Source organism: Urocampus carinirostris, chromosome 1 (genome assembly GCF_059441175.1).
Source record: "Urocampus carinirostris isolate Australia breed hairy pipefish chromosome 1, RoL_Ucar_1.0, whole genome shotgun sequence".
Taxonomy (NCBI): domain Eukaryota; kingdom Metazoa; phylum Chordata; class Actinopteri; order Syngnathiformes; family Syngnathidae; genus Urocampus; species Urocampus carinirostris.
Window position 1 is genome coordinate 9675863 of NC_142349.1, and position 15640 is coordinate 9691502.

Below are 15640 nucleotides of genomic sequence, written 5' to 3' on the forward strand. Positions count from 1 at the left end.
ATGGAAGAATCCAAATCATGGAGCGAAAAAAGCGACCAAACCACACCATTTTTCTTGTGATTTTTTTTTTTTGCCCAGCCGTTTGCAAGGTCTTGGGGTACCAATACAGCAAGATGGTTGACAATTATTCCAGCTCCCTTGAGGTGAGGCTTATCTCATTTGAAATAATCACAAACTTCCACTTGTGAGTCTTATTAAAAAGGAACGTTTGTATGATAGTTAAAATATTTTGCTAATCATTTAACTCACTACATTGTTTATTGAATGGAGTTTTTTTTCTACCACCAGGTGGTGCTAAAAATACTCACTGCCCTTTTAAGGCTAAACTCATGTAAACTGAAGTAATGTACTGTATATCATTTTAAATGACAGATTAAGTCAAAACATCTGCTTCTTCCTTGTGTAAACCTTTCATCCTTACAGTCATAGATGAGTTTCGAGACATAATATAAGAATATTTAATACATATGATTTTATTTTATCATAAACTGTTTTTCAGAATACAGGTGCAGTCGCTGCGCTGTCTGAATAATTGCATTTTTTTTCCCAAAACATCAGGATTTTTTATATGGACATGACAATTAAGCCAGAAATTAATACAATATACTGTTTCAGTAAAGAGAAACAGTTCTAATTGAAGAATTTTGAAAGAATAAAAATGATGCCATTTAGAACATGTTATTGAAGTTTTCTTGTTTCTACATCAAGCATCAGTACAGTATTAATGGAATATCTATCCAAACATGTTCAATAGCATGATTAAATTACTGTAGTGTGTTTAAACGTCTACATGAAAATGTTTGTATAAATCGCTTGTATTTATTTTTTGGTAAAGGGGAAATCACTTCAAACATTCTTTAATATGCTCACTTATAAAAAAAAATCCTTTGTAGAATATGAGTTGGGAAGTAATACTGATCAGAAAACATATGTCGTCAACCACCAATTGTGTAAATTCTCCCTTTTGAAAAGATGAAAATGTCTGTTATTATCATCATATACATCAGGGGTGGCGAACACGTGGCTCTAGAGCCGCATGCGGCTCTTGGCCAATCAGAATGCGTCTCTTTGCCTCATCATATTTTCTATATACTGTGGCTCTTTGCCTTGTTTCATGTTTAGTTTTTTTGTGCATTGGGGTGGACACTTTCCTTGAAATCAACGCAAGAACAATACTTGTTGTATTGTCAGGAGAGTAGTGTGTTATGGGAAATAACATGTTTTTAATTGTGTGTGTTTGTGTGTGTCTGTCTGTCATGGCAAGTCAGTGCGTGGTGTGGCTCTTTGACTCTCAGTTAACAATTTCGTCTCTTTGTGTCAAACTTGTTCGGCACCCCTGATATACATCAACCACATATTTTCTCATTCTGTCTCTCATAGTTGATGTACACCTACTATAGATGTATCTTATCTTTTAAGTGGGAGAACTGGCACAATTGGTGGTAGGCTAAATAACATTCTACAACAACCCCCCCTAATTTGTGTTTTAATTAACGCCAGGGCGTGTGGACACAATTGTTTGTCTTTATTATCCAAACCAAAATACATTTACACACAATTATAATCGAAAAGTATTTTTTTAATTAAAAATATTTGGAAAACGGGAGAGGGTTTTTATTTTTTAAAAAGATTTGTAAATAGAAATTGTGTTTTGTTTTTGTTTAATAAAAATAGGGGACAGCCATTTTGCTGGCTGTTATCCACTGAAATGACATCCTATGTGCCCGGTCATAAGTAATAACTAATCATGGTTCATCTTCTTTTAGAAGCAAAGTTGTGATTGGTCATTACATGAGGCCTTAGCAACTGATCAGTGTCAAAGATTCTGCACCCAAAATGCATAAAATAAGTGGATTTAGATGCTTAGCTATTATTCCTCAAACACAGTATTTACTGAACACTGCAAATAGAGCAGTGGGCAGGCAGAAAATTATATTTAAAAGAACATGTTTATGGGTTGACTTCACTATAAGTATGTAGAGTAAGGTTTTTGAATCCCTTTAAGCGCTTAATCAGAGAAAATCTCCAAATTAGATATTTTATAGATAAAAAAACACTTATATACAAGTAGGCTTGACCATTCACAGTTCACAGTCCTTTATCCGCCTGGGTCATCAGGGCACCACTTCCTGTGGTGTCACTTGAGCAAGTACAGCCTGGCTGCGCCTATCCCCCTCCAGGCTGTTTTTCGGGGTAGGGGTCCCCCCCACTTGAAACAGATAGCATTGGTTTCCATTGTTACCAGTAGCAGTAGAAGCCTTATGATCTGACTCAGATACAGCACCTTCATCATCTGATCACTGTTGTTTTTCGATGTAAAGCGCCAACTCGCTCTCAACAATACAATAATTTGTTCAAAACAGCGGCTGAGAGATTAATTGCAGTGCTAAAATCAATATTTTCCTCTACACTTTGATTTCTTCCTCCTCTTCAGAGAAAGTGTATGATGTTTTGGAGAGAGGAGGACTCATCTTGGTGGCGGACTGTCCGCCATAATGACGGGATAGCACATTGGCCGCCCTCTGGAAGCTCTCTAACTCCATGCCAGCTTCCAGTTTGGGAGGAGAATCTGGTGGCGATTTGGAGGATGCAGCAACCGACCTCCCGTCCTCTTCCGTCCAGCTGCTGCTAGGTGAGATCTCCTTTACGTTGACGTTCCTCGTCGACGACCCACTACGCACTGAGGAGTTTGTGGAACTCACGGCGGGGCTCACATACGTCTCTGTCAGAGATCTGTCATCCTCTTCCTCATCATCAGCATCATTTTTCTCTTCCTCCTCAGCTGCAGCCGCCTGCAGGTATGGGGAGTTGTCAAACAATCCCAGGACCTCGCTCATCAGGGAGGGGCCGAGATCCAACGTGAAGGAGGTGAGGGAATCAGAACGGCTCACGGTTTTGCCTTTTCGTCCTCGCCTTGACACCCGGTGCGCCCCGTCAAGAAATGGTCTGTCAAGGCGCGAGAAGCGCGGCAGGGTGACAAATCCGGAGTGGATACCTGCACAAACACATTTATTGGAACATTCAATAAGTTCTTCGTACAGTACCGTGTTTTCTGCACAACAAGGCGCACCACCCAAAAATAATCTTTGTTCATAAATTTTTCATACATAAGGGGCACTGGATTATAAAGCGCATGAGCTTGAGACTACAATGTGATACCATGTTTATACGTGAATTGCTGTTGGGCTCGTGACATATATTGTAGTGCATTGATCAATAGTTGATAAGAATCTCTCAATAAATTGCAAGACATTGTTTGCAACGGAATCAAACCCGGATCGCAGCGGTGAGAGCTGATCCGCTACCAGTAGATCACCAAAGGTACAGGTGATCATTATCACACTATTTTTACGATGCCAAAAACACTCATGTGCCTAGTACAGTCTCTCCACTTTTTCATCTGTGCGTCAATAAAGTTGCAGTTTCATATATATGCGTACGTAAAAGAGATTGTATAGTATTTTTGGAAATAACTTATTTTTTCTGTTTTTGTCTTTTGCATTGTATTGATGCACAGGTAAGAAGTGGAGAGACTGTTTAATCTGTCAGAATGCACTATGCAAATCAGTGTTTAAAAGTCCTAAAGTTTAACGTAAAACCTTGTGTAGTAAACTACAAATATCCTATGCCTTTCCAATCTTACCCACTGTATTCTGTGGTATATAAGGCACACCAGGATATATAATAAGGCACACTTTCAAATTTCTGGCCAATTTTAGGTTTTTAGGTGCGTCTTATAGTCCGATTATCCTGATCAGCGTTTTTCAACCACTGTGCTGGGGCACACTAGTGTGCAATGAGACCTTGTCTAGTGTGCAACAGGAAATTGTCCCATTTTACCTTTGTAAATAAACGCATGCAGTATGTTTCCTTTCATCCAGTGATCGTCCGAGTAAACGTAACATTCATCTATATTAATCGGTGACAGCAGATGACTAGTTTTTATATACCATTTACATGCTCAGGGAAATATATTAAACAGATCCCCGTGCCGATTTCAATATAATTTCCAATGTAGAAAAGATGAAGGGGCAAAAATCTAAAACACGACACAAATAATTCCCACACTAATGAAGAGTCTTGAAAGAGACATTGTTTGATATTTGGATCAAATGCTGCTACCAGCCTTCCTGTGCGGGGTTTGCATGTTATCCCCATGTTTGCGTGGATTTCCTACGGGCACTCCGGTTTCCTCCCACATCCCCTGCCCGAAGACAGTTGAGATGGACTCCAGCTCAACCCAGCGACCCTAATGAGGATAAGTAGTGCAGATAATGGATGGATGAAATAACAACCATCTAAAGTGATATCCTTTAAAAATGAATTGCAAGAGAACTGCTAACAGATCAAAAACTGTATTGCATTAAAACCCAAAACTTTGTGAAAGGCCGTGCAAAAAATTGAGAAGAAAAATAGTGCTGTTTGGTCAGCTTGAGTTTCTGTACTTTGTATTCCTCCTTGTACTTTGCGGCACTCGTTTTTAGTTGTACTACACATTACAGTGAAATCAAGTGGTCAAAATACTACACAGTGTCCCTTTAAATAAAAAAGTGTGCCTCAAAAAGGTTGAGGAACACTATAGTGTTTTCCTTTGAGCACCTGTGTGCGATTGTGTTGTTACTTGTAACTGTACATGTGTTGTCAAGGGTGATTTGTGATGAGTCAGAAGGAGAAGGCTGCCTGTTTTCTGGTTGTCCTGGTGGATAGCGGGAATAATGTTGAAGGAATGCCAATTTAGGGGCCCTCTGTATGCACTGGCATTTATTGCCCTGTTTTCGTATGCAGCCCTTTACACTGTTTTCTCTGCTGGAGAGAAAATGGCAAGACCGGGCACCAGCATGAGATCCGTCATCGCATCGTGTACAGAAGTGGTAAATACTAAGGGACAAGTTTCTGTTTGTTACTGTCCAAATGCAAATCGTTTACTTTGTCGCTGGAGATAGCATACAGTGACCTTTACCGATGTTGTTATAAATTTCATTGGTGGTGAATTGTGCTGCAATGAAGAATAGTGAATTGAATACTGTAAAACATCTGTTAAACAACTGCTGTGCTGAATTGTGGTGAGTCATACAAGGTTTTGTTTTGACTATGTTTAGGGTTTGGGTCACGAGTTTTTGTTGTGGTTGTCCCTCATATTGATGATGTAAGTTAAAATTGTATGGAATTGCTATGTCATCAGTCTGTGATGGAATACATTTACGGTAATATAAATTGAGCCCTGTGCAATTGGGAGTTTTTAAATGGCACTTTATTCTGAGGTTTTCTATCCTTTCTCTTCTATTCTAGGTTCCTTCAATTTAAAAACTTTTAGATGTGTCTAAGATTACTTTCATACTCTCTCCAATCAAAAAGCATTATGTATAATGTAGCACTTCTATGTGGTAAAAAATGTTTTCATTTGTTAAAAAAATAACCATATTTAAAATATAAGCAAAAATACATGAAAGATCATATAAACATGCATTTTTTAAATACTTGTAGGTTATGAAGTTTGCATAGCATGGGCCTCACTTAGAGGCAACTTGTACAGTGGCTTGCGAAACTATTTGCCCCCCTTGAACTTTGTGACCTTTTGCCATGTTTCAGACTTCAAACATAAAGATATAAAAGTGTAATTTCTTGTGAAGCATCAACAATAAGTGGGACAAAATTATGAAGTGGAACATACTTTATTGGACATCTAAAACTTTTTTAACAAATAAAAAACAAAAAAGTGGTTGTGCAAAATTATTCAGCCCCATTGAGTTAATACTTTGTAGCGCCACCTTTTGCTGCGATTATAGCTGTAAGTCGCTTGGGGTATGTCTCTATCAGTTTTACACATCGAAAAAAAAAGGATATTTTTGCCCATACCACTCGCAAACCACTGTATGTGTCCACAATCTTGCTGCTACATGTACTCAAAAGCCTCAATTAGAAAATAAATAGTGCAGTTTGGTCACTTTGAGTCTCCAGAGGTTGTATTCTAGTTTGTTTTCTTTCTTGTAGCACCTATTTTTGGTTGCACTGCACAATGAAATGACATCTAGTGGTCAAATATTACACACTGTTCATTTAAGGCCATCTAAATCAAGCCCTGTTTTTATTATTTAATAAAACAAATCCCAATTGTTGTCATTGTACTTTTTTGCTTTTATGGAACGTTTGCAATGTAAATTGGTAAATTGGTTAATGTTATACAAAATGACTTCTCCAAACAGTTTTATAACCCCTATCTTTCTATTATTATATATGTATTGTATCTCATTCAGACCATTTTGTGTTTTGACTTATGTTTGTTCATTACCCGATTTGCATGCACATCAAGCTATTTTCTCAGTAAGGTAAATTAAATTAAATAGTGATAACTAAATCCATTCCATACGAAAATATTTGAAAAACAAGAACACTTAGTGAATAAAGCCCTACTAAATAATTGAAACAATCGCATAAATGTCAACTGAATGTGACATAATGAAGGTCTTCTCTCTCCGGCTACAACTTCTTTGGCCCGCTGATCTCTGCTAAGTGCTACAGGTCCCTTAAAATGAGGACTAACATGCTTGGAGACAGTTTTTCCACAGGTCATCATAACCCTAAACAAGCGCACAAGGATGAAGAATATAGATTTTGCCTATGTACAGAAAGGTGGGAAATCAACTGTACTTTATTGACTTATTTTGGATTTTTGTTTATGTGAAATGTTGATGCACTATTTTCACTACACTAGTGTTAAGATGCACTTACAACTTATAACTTAGGGCAGTCTCTATGCACTACCTTGCAAATATCTTGCTTATTTATCCTTTCTCTTATTTTTCTTTTTAATCCTTTACTACGTGTTTTTCGTGAAGTGCCATGTCTAATCTCGATGTAAACAATAATGTTATCAATGACAATAAAGACAATTTAATTCTAAATTCAATATTGGTGCATTTTATAGACAGCATGTCTTCATTAAGGCAAACTCACCATATGTGCAGATGGCGGTAGAGCTGATGGAATTTGGAAGCATCGCCTTTTCTAGGTTTCCATTGGGAGAATCCACATTGAGCTGAGGCAAGGAGACGGCATTCTTGATGATGGGCGAAACGTCCGGCGGTGGGGATGAAAAGTCCCGAGGTTCTGCACGTAGCCCTGAATTCTTGCGTCTGTGCCGAAAGGTGCGGGTGAAGAAGCCGGTAGACTTGGAGCTGTTAGCCGAATCGGGGCTTCCTGGCTCTCGGACGCCGCAGTAGTTACTGAGAAAAGAAGTATCGCCAAAGACGTCTCCACCACGGCCGACGTGCATGGTGTGCCGGAAGTCGCCCATTGGCAAGCTGATCATGTCCACTGAGAGTTCACTCTTGAATCGACGTCTCTCCTGCGAGCCAGAAACCAGGCTCTTAATCCCTGGGAGTTTTCCAAGACTCATGGCTTGGAGTTGAATATGTTGGATACAAAAGTCCTGATGCTGGTTAAAAAAGGGTTATGTTTGAATTCTGGATTTGCTCCACTGTGGAAAAAGAGAACCAATTAAATTAACTTTTGAAAAAAAAAAATATAAACAAGAGTTTAACTTCAACAAGCACTTTACAATCACTTTCACTGTGTACAGGCATCATTCAATTTAGAAGGACTTTTATATTTTTTACCTTTACCTAATTAGATTTTAGAGGGAATAAAGCAGGGATGTCAAACTCAGTTTGGCTCTTGGGCTGGATTCAGAATTTCTGTTCTCAGGCGGGCAGGATCAGGAAAAGAATGTTAACTCAAATTTTTTAGCTTTGTTTTTCCAGAATTCTGCTCTATCATTAAACCTTTATCAGTGACCTACCCTACATATTGTAATCACAGATGACAAAGGATCCTTTCTAAACACGATATTTGACATTTAATGTGTTAACTGGTTTATTTTAACAGTTGAGTAATTGCAGCTTTACCCCTGAACCAACTCATCGCACTTTACAAACTCAAAAATGCCCGCATACAGCCAGAGATAATAGAAATGACCTAAAGACTTGTTCCTTCATTTTAGATACTGACAAATGTATGGCGGGCTGGATTAAATCATCCAATGGGCCAGATCCCGCAGGTAGGCCATAAATTTGGCAAGCCTGGCATAAAGGATTGGCAATCAGATATTTCAAAACAATACTCTTAACATGTAATCTTTCCCTGACATGAATTGACTGGTCAAAATGATTTTATCATAATCAATCAGTGATCATGCAACAAATGTCAAAATCATCAAGTTAATTATGTACGTCCGAATAAATGTTGTACTGAACATTCCAAGCACATTTATTCATCTATATTTAACATAGGCGACATTTATCTATTAAAGGCAATGCAGATATCAAGATTTTTTTTTAGTGCCCGAGGTCAATACTGCTTACTGGTAGAGGGTCCTTTGTGAAGAAGAGACACTAACTTTCTGAGACAAACTTGTGAGTCATTCCGCGTCCAGCAAGTTGGATCGAGGGTCATGCATCATTTGCGATTTAAGAGGCCTCCCCGTGCGTGGCAGCATCCTGTCATCGAGGCGCTTTGTTTGCCGTTTCCTGGAAGCCTAAGATCGCCAGACTTTGAAGAAAAAGGCAAAAAGTTGTCAAGGTAGATTCAACCGTGAAAAAGAAATGTGTCAATGTAACAATCCTGTAACTGTTCTGTCTGAGTCTACCTTAGCAGAAAGATAAGGCTGCTTTGGGATTGTACGTGCATTGGATTAGATCTTAATCCTTTCTGTCTGCCACCCCCCAACCGTGACACCCTCAATTGCTCTCTGCTGTCTTCAATCCATTTACTTCTCTGACACTATCCAGGTAAAGGGCCTAAACTGCTTGCATTCAAAACAACAAAGAAACAGTAACACAAAATGGAAGAGCATAATTACAGACTAACCAAGAACACACACACACACACACACACAAACACAGCATTAAGCACATTGTCAAGATCCAAGCTAAAATAAATTCTCCAATTTTTTCTAATGCGACGCAAAATGTGTCAGGATTTTGTTTGTATATTCTCACTTATTTACTCACAGCAAGACAGACACAATTTGAAATGGTCAAAAAAGGTTTAAAATATGAGGGGTGTAAAATTTGTCTTTTTAATTCAGTTTTGACATGCTCACAATCAAAGCAAAATAATATATTAGGTCTCTGTCGGGTTCCTCAAGGCTGTACTTGCCCAAGACACACCAAAGGAAATGGCCCCCCTACGACCATATTAGTTAAGGGATCCAACCAACTAACCAACCAACCAGTATTACTGTGGTATTTCCTTGGTAGTATTTTGGTAGTATTTCAGTAGTAGAATTTTTGTTGTTTATTTGTCGATATTTGTTGTATTTCTGTCATAAAATTACTGTAGTGATATTTTTGTGAGATTTCTTTAGAAGTATTTTTATAAGTATTTCCATATGATTATTTTTGTACTATTTTGGTAGTATTTTGTTTTATTTTTGTAGTATATCTTTTGTATTTTTGAAATATTACTGTAGATTTGTTTTTGTCACATTTTTGTTTTAAAATTTCTGTAATGTTATTTTTGTATTATAGTATTACTGTAGTAGTACTTTTGTCCGTTTTTTTTTTTTTTCAAAATGAAAGCAAAATATTATATTAGGTCCCTGTTTTTAGCAACAAAACTTTATATCTGTTTCAAATAAACATGACTTGACTTGACTGACAATTTTCTTTAAGATATGATATTTTCAACATTTTAAATAAAGATTTTCCAATCTTAATTTGAAAAAGCGGATCAAAAATATAGAATAAAGGGTTCAATATCGAGCAACATTTTATGAAAATAATAATCAGTCGGTCAGTCAGTCTGTCAATAACACACTTTCATGACATACACTAGTTCACATAAATAGCTTGTGAACTGTGGCTTTCTCAGAAAATGTGAATGTTGTGATTAAGTTTTATTTTCTGTAATCCAATTTTCAAAAAAGTCATACATTCGGGATTCATTACAAACCAACTGAAATATTTCAATAGACTTTCATTGTTTGAACATTGCAGATTATGGCAAAAAAATAAAATATGTCATATGAAAATATTAGAATAGTGCATCATGAAACTTTATACTCGCAGTGCATGTGCGCGCCCTTTTCTTTTTGGGTACTAGAGTTGTAAGCCATGATCACGTGAGCGCTCCAGGTCAGCGCCTAGGATTAATGCCACATGGAGGTAAAGTCAGTCAATCTGTGATTTAAAGTGTTGAGCAAGTGGTACTTTTACTGGAACTTTAGACTATGTACACTTTCCAAATCTTCCACTAATTCCTTGTCCAAATTTCCCAGAGAAAAATGTATATTTAATACACCTGACAAGGAGCAATGTTAGTATGGATACATAAAGATAAAAGGCCCAGTAGATTCTAATCGTTGACTGCACGGCCACTTCTGATCCGTGAGAGATTAAGGACAGTGTGGGTTGTGGAAGTAGAAGGAAGACAAATGTAGGTAAGAGACGAACACTATGGTACGGATTTAAGAAAATAGTTCCAGAAAGTCATGCTTGTTTTGAAAAGATGCTTACCGTGCACTCTAACCACAAAACTATGCACACCTGAATGAACTAACACAGTGTTTCCAAAACTTTCTATGAGACAGATCAAGATTTGTTTCATTGAAAATTTTTAAGGCACACCATCCGTCGAATATATTCAAAAATATATTCCCTGCACCTATTTTATGTTTGTTTAGTTTTTAAATTTTTTATACTTTTTTTAAAAGTATAATGTTGACTAAATTCACAGTACAGTATAAAGATTTTCTTATCAATTGTGGCCACCGTAGTGATTTGTTATTTATGTGGTCAATAATTACAGGTATGCTCTAATGTGGAATGTTAATATATTTTTGACCTGATTAAACCTATTTTAATATATTTTACCGCAAAACAAAATAAATAATACATGTAATGAGCAAAAATTATCTGTTGTTTAACTTTTTATTAGTCATATAAAAACTATTGAAATCATTATTATGTTAAATATTTTAATTTTATTTGCTTTATTTTACTATTTTACCTGTACAACCTCAGACAATTGGTATATAAAAACAAAAAAATATAGTTATCTACTGCCACTTACTAACATAGAGGCATTTTACATTTAACCGGCTGATGAAGAAAGCAAATATATTTTGCAAAGATAAAATTGGGAAACACTAAACAATCTTTCATGGCACAAAAGTGAATCCCCCCTACACAAAAAAAGCTGGTCTACTTGTGACTCTAGGAGCCAAGAAGAAATATGCAAGTTCGAAAGCATTCTCCATCTGGGGCCCTATGCTGTTGAATGCTCTACCTCCAGAGAGGACATCTGCAACCTCAGTAGAAGTATTTAAATCTAGACTTAAGACACACTTCTTTTCTGTAGTTTATGATTGATGTCGACCTCATACTTTGCTTTTCTTGTCCTTATCTGGTTCTTGGTTGGTGGTGAAATGAGGGAGAAAGACATATCCAGATGAGTCAGTGGACCAGCTCCTGGACCTGAAGTATGCCAACGTCTGCAATAACCATCCGGCTCAAATAGGAAGTTGCTGTCATGGACCTTTTGGAAATTTTTTATACTGCTTATGTTTTTTTTATGTTCACTACGTTTTGTGTATTGTAACCCAATGTAACATCCATTGCAGCCTGGTCATCCTGGGGGCTTACCACTTGTGTGGCTCCTTCTCAAGGTTTCCTATTTTCCTCATGTCGTTTTCAGATCAGTGGATGGTGTAATTGTGGCCTTATCAGTCCTTTCAGATATTTTGTGATTAAGGGCCAAACAAATAAATGTGACTCGATTGAAAAACGCGTAACTAGTAAAAACCAATGCATGAGTAGGCTATGCTTTTAAAAAGATAACAAAAAAGGGGCACAGAAAATCTAAATCTCATCTCTTCGGTAAGGGGGAAAAACATGCAAGTAAGTATGTTTTCACCACGAATTTGTTAGTGAAGATCATTTATTGAATGTGGTCAATGTAAAAATGCAGGATTGACAGGAGGAACACGGTGTAAGAGTTATTTCTAATGCTCAAGTCTGTCGAGTAAAGGAAAACAACTACAAATTGAATCTCGAACATATTATGGGTATTTGTCAGGCTAGAGGAAATTAAATTTTCTATCTAGATCTTAAAACAGGTCTCATAATGACAATGAATGAAACTTTAGTTGCACATTCAATGTCGGGTCAGGATTCCGTTTCACAATTTTTAAACAATATCAAAACATTTGAATTGGATACTGCGTTTTGATTCAAATACCTCGATCTAATTATCTGGCAGATACTGGGTAAATATGGGTTGGTGGGGCTTTATCTCACATGTGCGCATCAAAGGTCGCCATGACCACTCCCCCCAGGGGACCAGCGAGACCGGAGCTGTGAGCCGGGATGCCCAAAAAACTGCAATTCAGTTTGAAAGAAGCCAGTGAACTGACAAGAGGTCCAGTCAAACGAGCAGCACAGGACCAATTCCTGGTCTGCAAGCAACCAAAAAAAGGTTCTGATCCAGAGAAATGTGCTGGCCAGCGCAAAAGCCTGATTGACACAGCAACCAAACCGGCGGGACACAGACAGCGACCTCAAAGAAGCTTTCAGCCATTCACTGTCAACGATGGCTTAAAATCACCGCGTCTTGTGGTCCTCATCTCGACCGGGTCTTCAGCCATGAAGGACCCTAACCGCTCAACCGCAAATTAAAGTTATGTAATAATTTAGCCAACATTGTTTTCTATCTAAATGGTGCCAGTTTAAGACCTTAACTTCTAGCTTTCTTTATTCTATTTTCTTATTCTTGTTTCGTTTTGTGTTCTATTCAAGCTTCTTCCGTAGACGATTTGTAAAATAAAATTCCATAAATCGGAGAGTGTGCGTGCGTCTTGATTAAAGTATATTGAACCATCAAAAACGGGAAAAATAATTAACTTAAAGTTATGAGTAGCCATGCTTCAGAATAATTAAATGAAAACGGATTTTTATCAATGTTTCCTGATATAATGATCTAAAAATGTATGTGGCGCTCTGAGAAGGGGAGACGAGTTTTGAAAATAATAAACCTGTATCTATCATTTAATTGGTTTTTAAAGTATAACGTATTTACCACCCAAATTTTGCTACACTTTCATTAAAAATAGGAATTTTATACGAACAAAAAATACGGAACTGTCAAAAAAATGTCAGTTTGTTTATTTAAGCCATCCTTGTCAAATACAACACTGCTATGTTTGTCAAGAACCGGAAAAGGACCAGGACCCAAATGCGTGACGTTTCTCACACAAACCTTTCATTTTACGGGAAATGGTTAGTCGTGCACGTTAGGCAGCAGTCTGGCGTGGAATGACAGGAAGCCAGAGGCCGACAAGATCGATACCAATTGCCTGAGCAGATATCGGACGGATGCGGTCAATACCGGACAGACAGGATTGATATCAAAACAGGATATCGAAATTAAACAGGACAAACTGGATGGGAATAAAACCGAAAACCGATATTAAACAGGACAAACTAGACGGGAACAATACCAGACAGGAAATATCAACGGGAAACAGGACCGATTCAAAACCCACGTCTTGCGGGGCAGAGGTTCGTTGACGGACTGACAAAAGGTGATTGAGAGCACTGAGCTTAAATAGAAGGAAAGCCAATCTGTCAACAAGCCGCAGCTGGCACCACACGGGCGGGGCCAAATGGGAACCATGGCAACCATGACAATGCTTTAAGCTACTCGTTTTTTTTTCTTCTAGTGATTTAAAAATTATACTTTATCAGGAAACAACTCTTTCCCCGGGGGTAATTCATTCTAATAACCGGTAGAGATTTCCATCACCTAAACTGTTTCCAATAATGTGGAGTCAGGGGAGTCAGCGGAGGTACCGCCTCACCTGCCATCGTGGAAATTTACATTCAAAAACATAATAAATGCTTATATTCATTCAGTGGAAAAGTTCTTTCTCGTTTAAATCCACAATTTTTCGGATTTCCAATTTCAAAACTGCCAAAATTTCACATTATATTATTCTTGATACAATTAGTATGTAACCTATTACTGTGCTGAGCGTCTGCAAATACAGATCGAGCAAACAATTCTTTTGCCTCATATTGAGACCAAGGATTGTGATTTGGCATACACCTTAGCCCCAAACAATGACATTAGTGAACGTATTAGCAAGCTAACGGGGAGTCAAGACGTTTCAGAACAAGCAACTTGAGTCAAATGACTGAAGAGAAAAGGCCAAGCTACAGACAACGATAAACAGAAATGACGCTTGGATAATGTGGCTAAACAAACCACAAATAAGTGAATTATTTCACAAATAGCCACCAATCAAACATAAATTGTAGTCATAACATCTGAAAGTAACCTTCAAACAGGCATGTGGCTGTCAAACTAAGCAGCGTCGAAGTGCAGGTTAATCAAATGCCCGTGCACTAACCAGCCTCTACTATTGCAAATTGCTCCCTTTAGCTTCACGTGGAGCGGTTAATATACAACATATCGCATTTTTACTTTCGTTTTGTTATAGAGACCACACACTGTATTCAAACTTATATGTTTTCCCAGTATTTTATGCGTTTTTGATCATTCAAAATTGTGTACGACGTATAACAATTGGCCGAGGTTGACAGGTATGTATAAATAACCAAATTCAATTTAGCAAGAGAGACGATTGAGACGATGAAGAGCAACAGGTGATTTTCATTGGTTGCAAATACTGGCTTGCACCAAAAATGAGTAGCAGTTTGATTGCATAGAGCTATGCAGTACTAGTTGTGCACCTTCCTTTTTGCCAACATCTTGTTGAATCTTCTACCATTAGATCATTAGACTTTGAAAACATGTTTGGTAATTCTGCAGTAATTTAAGTGATGTAATATCTATTACTTATTCTTCTGATTCTAAGAAACCTTCAAAGAAGTAAACATACAAAAATATTGACGGATAAAAACTTTAAGGTTATTTGGTAATGCAATTTTGTCCTTGTTATGTTATTGCCATTTGCAAAGATCATTTAATGTGGCTGAAATAATTTCACATGCATCCCTTTTTTTTCTTACCTGATCATACTTTCAAAGTCCTTCACAGAAAGTGCACTTTCTCCTCATTTCCATTCTTCCTCAGTTTGCCTGTATTCTTGTGTGGACATGAAGTTTGCATCAATGTGGAGCAGCTGCACGCTGGTTATGCTGGTGGAGAGAGATGCAGAGGAAAAGAGGGAGGAGCTAGGGAAGTAGGAGGCAGGACAAAAACATGAATATTACCTCATGGGTTCTATCTTAATTGTTCAGTAAAACGTTCTCTTTACTGTTGAAATTTTGTGAGCTGACCATCAACCCTGACTGGTCAATTGTAGTGGCCCATTTGAAAGAAGTGAGGAAAAAAGACAATTTGATTTAAGTTTACTTGTCTAAATCTTTTTTATCTCAAGGCACCATATAGCGACAGATTATTGTTAATTCCCGGTCTTCAAAAATGTATTGCAAGTGTATCAGATTTCCAGGGAGCCATGCTAGTTTCTTAAAACAGGGAGCTTCCAGATATTAGTTAGAAAATCTGTCACCCCTGACCTTCTTTCATGGCCATGGCATTGATCTCTTTGAAAACTCCCATTAGTATCATCACCTTCTATTGTCTAGCTATCACCACCTTCAGGATTTATAATGTCTTT

The 15640-nt window shown here is 37.6% G+C and overlaps 1 protein-coding gene across 3 annotated transcripts; it reads right to left on the reverse strand.

Moving 5' to 3' along the window:
• Nucleotides 1-449: 449 nt before the first annotated feature.
• On the reverse strand, nucleotides 450-15178 carry cdc42ep1b (CDC42 effector protein (Rho GTPase binding) 1b). Of its 3 annotated transcripts, none has more exons than XM_088325936.1 (4): nucleotides 15030-15178; nucleotides 8396-8547; nucleotides 6955-7477; nucleotides 450-2995 (listed from the first exon to the last, which is right to left on the reverse strand). In XM_088325936.1, the coding sequence occupies exons 3-4, from the start codon at nucleotides 7394-7396 to the stop codon at nucleotides 2406-2408; spliced, it is 1032 nt and encodes a 343-aa protein (XP_088182062.1). In that variant the 5' UTR covers nucleotides 7397-7477; nucleotides 8396-8547; nucleotides 15030-15178; the 3' UTR covers nucleotides 450-2405. The 3 variants fall into 3 exon arrangements, with proteins under 3 accessions (XP_088182062.1, XP_088182061.1, XP_088182063.1); XM_088325935.1 differs by having other exon boundaries at nucleotides 8361-8547; XM_088325937.1 differs by lacking the exon at nucleotides 15030-15178 and having other exon boundaries at nucleotides 8361-8650.
• Between the last annotated feature and the right edge of the window lie 462 nt (nucleotides 15179-15640).

What these genes read in the sequence shown, in the direction of transcription:
- cdc42ep1b (XM_088325936.1), bottom strand. Translation starts at nt 7,396, where the DNA reads ATGAGTCTTGGAAAACTCCCAGGGATTAAGAGCCTGGTTTCTGGCTCG. An exon ending in TACCGCCATCTGCACATATG is followed by an intron (nt 2,996 to 6,954) that starts GTGAGTTTGCCT and finishes GTGTTTGTGCAG; the next exon opens with GTATCCACTCCGGATTTGTC.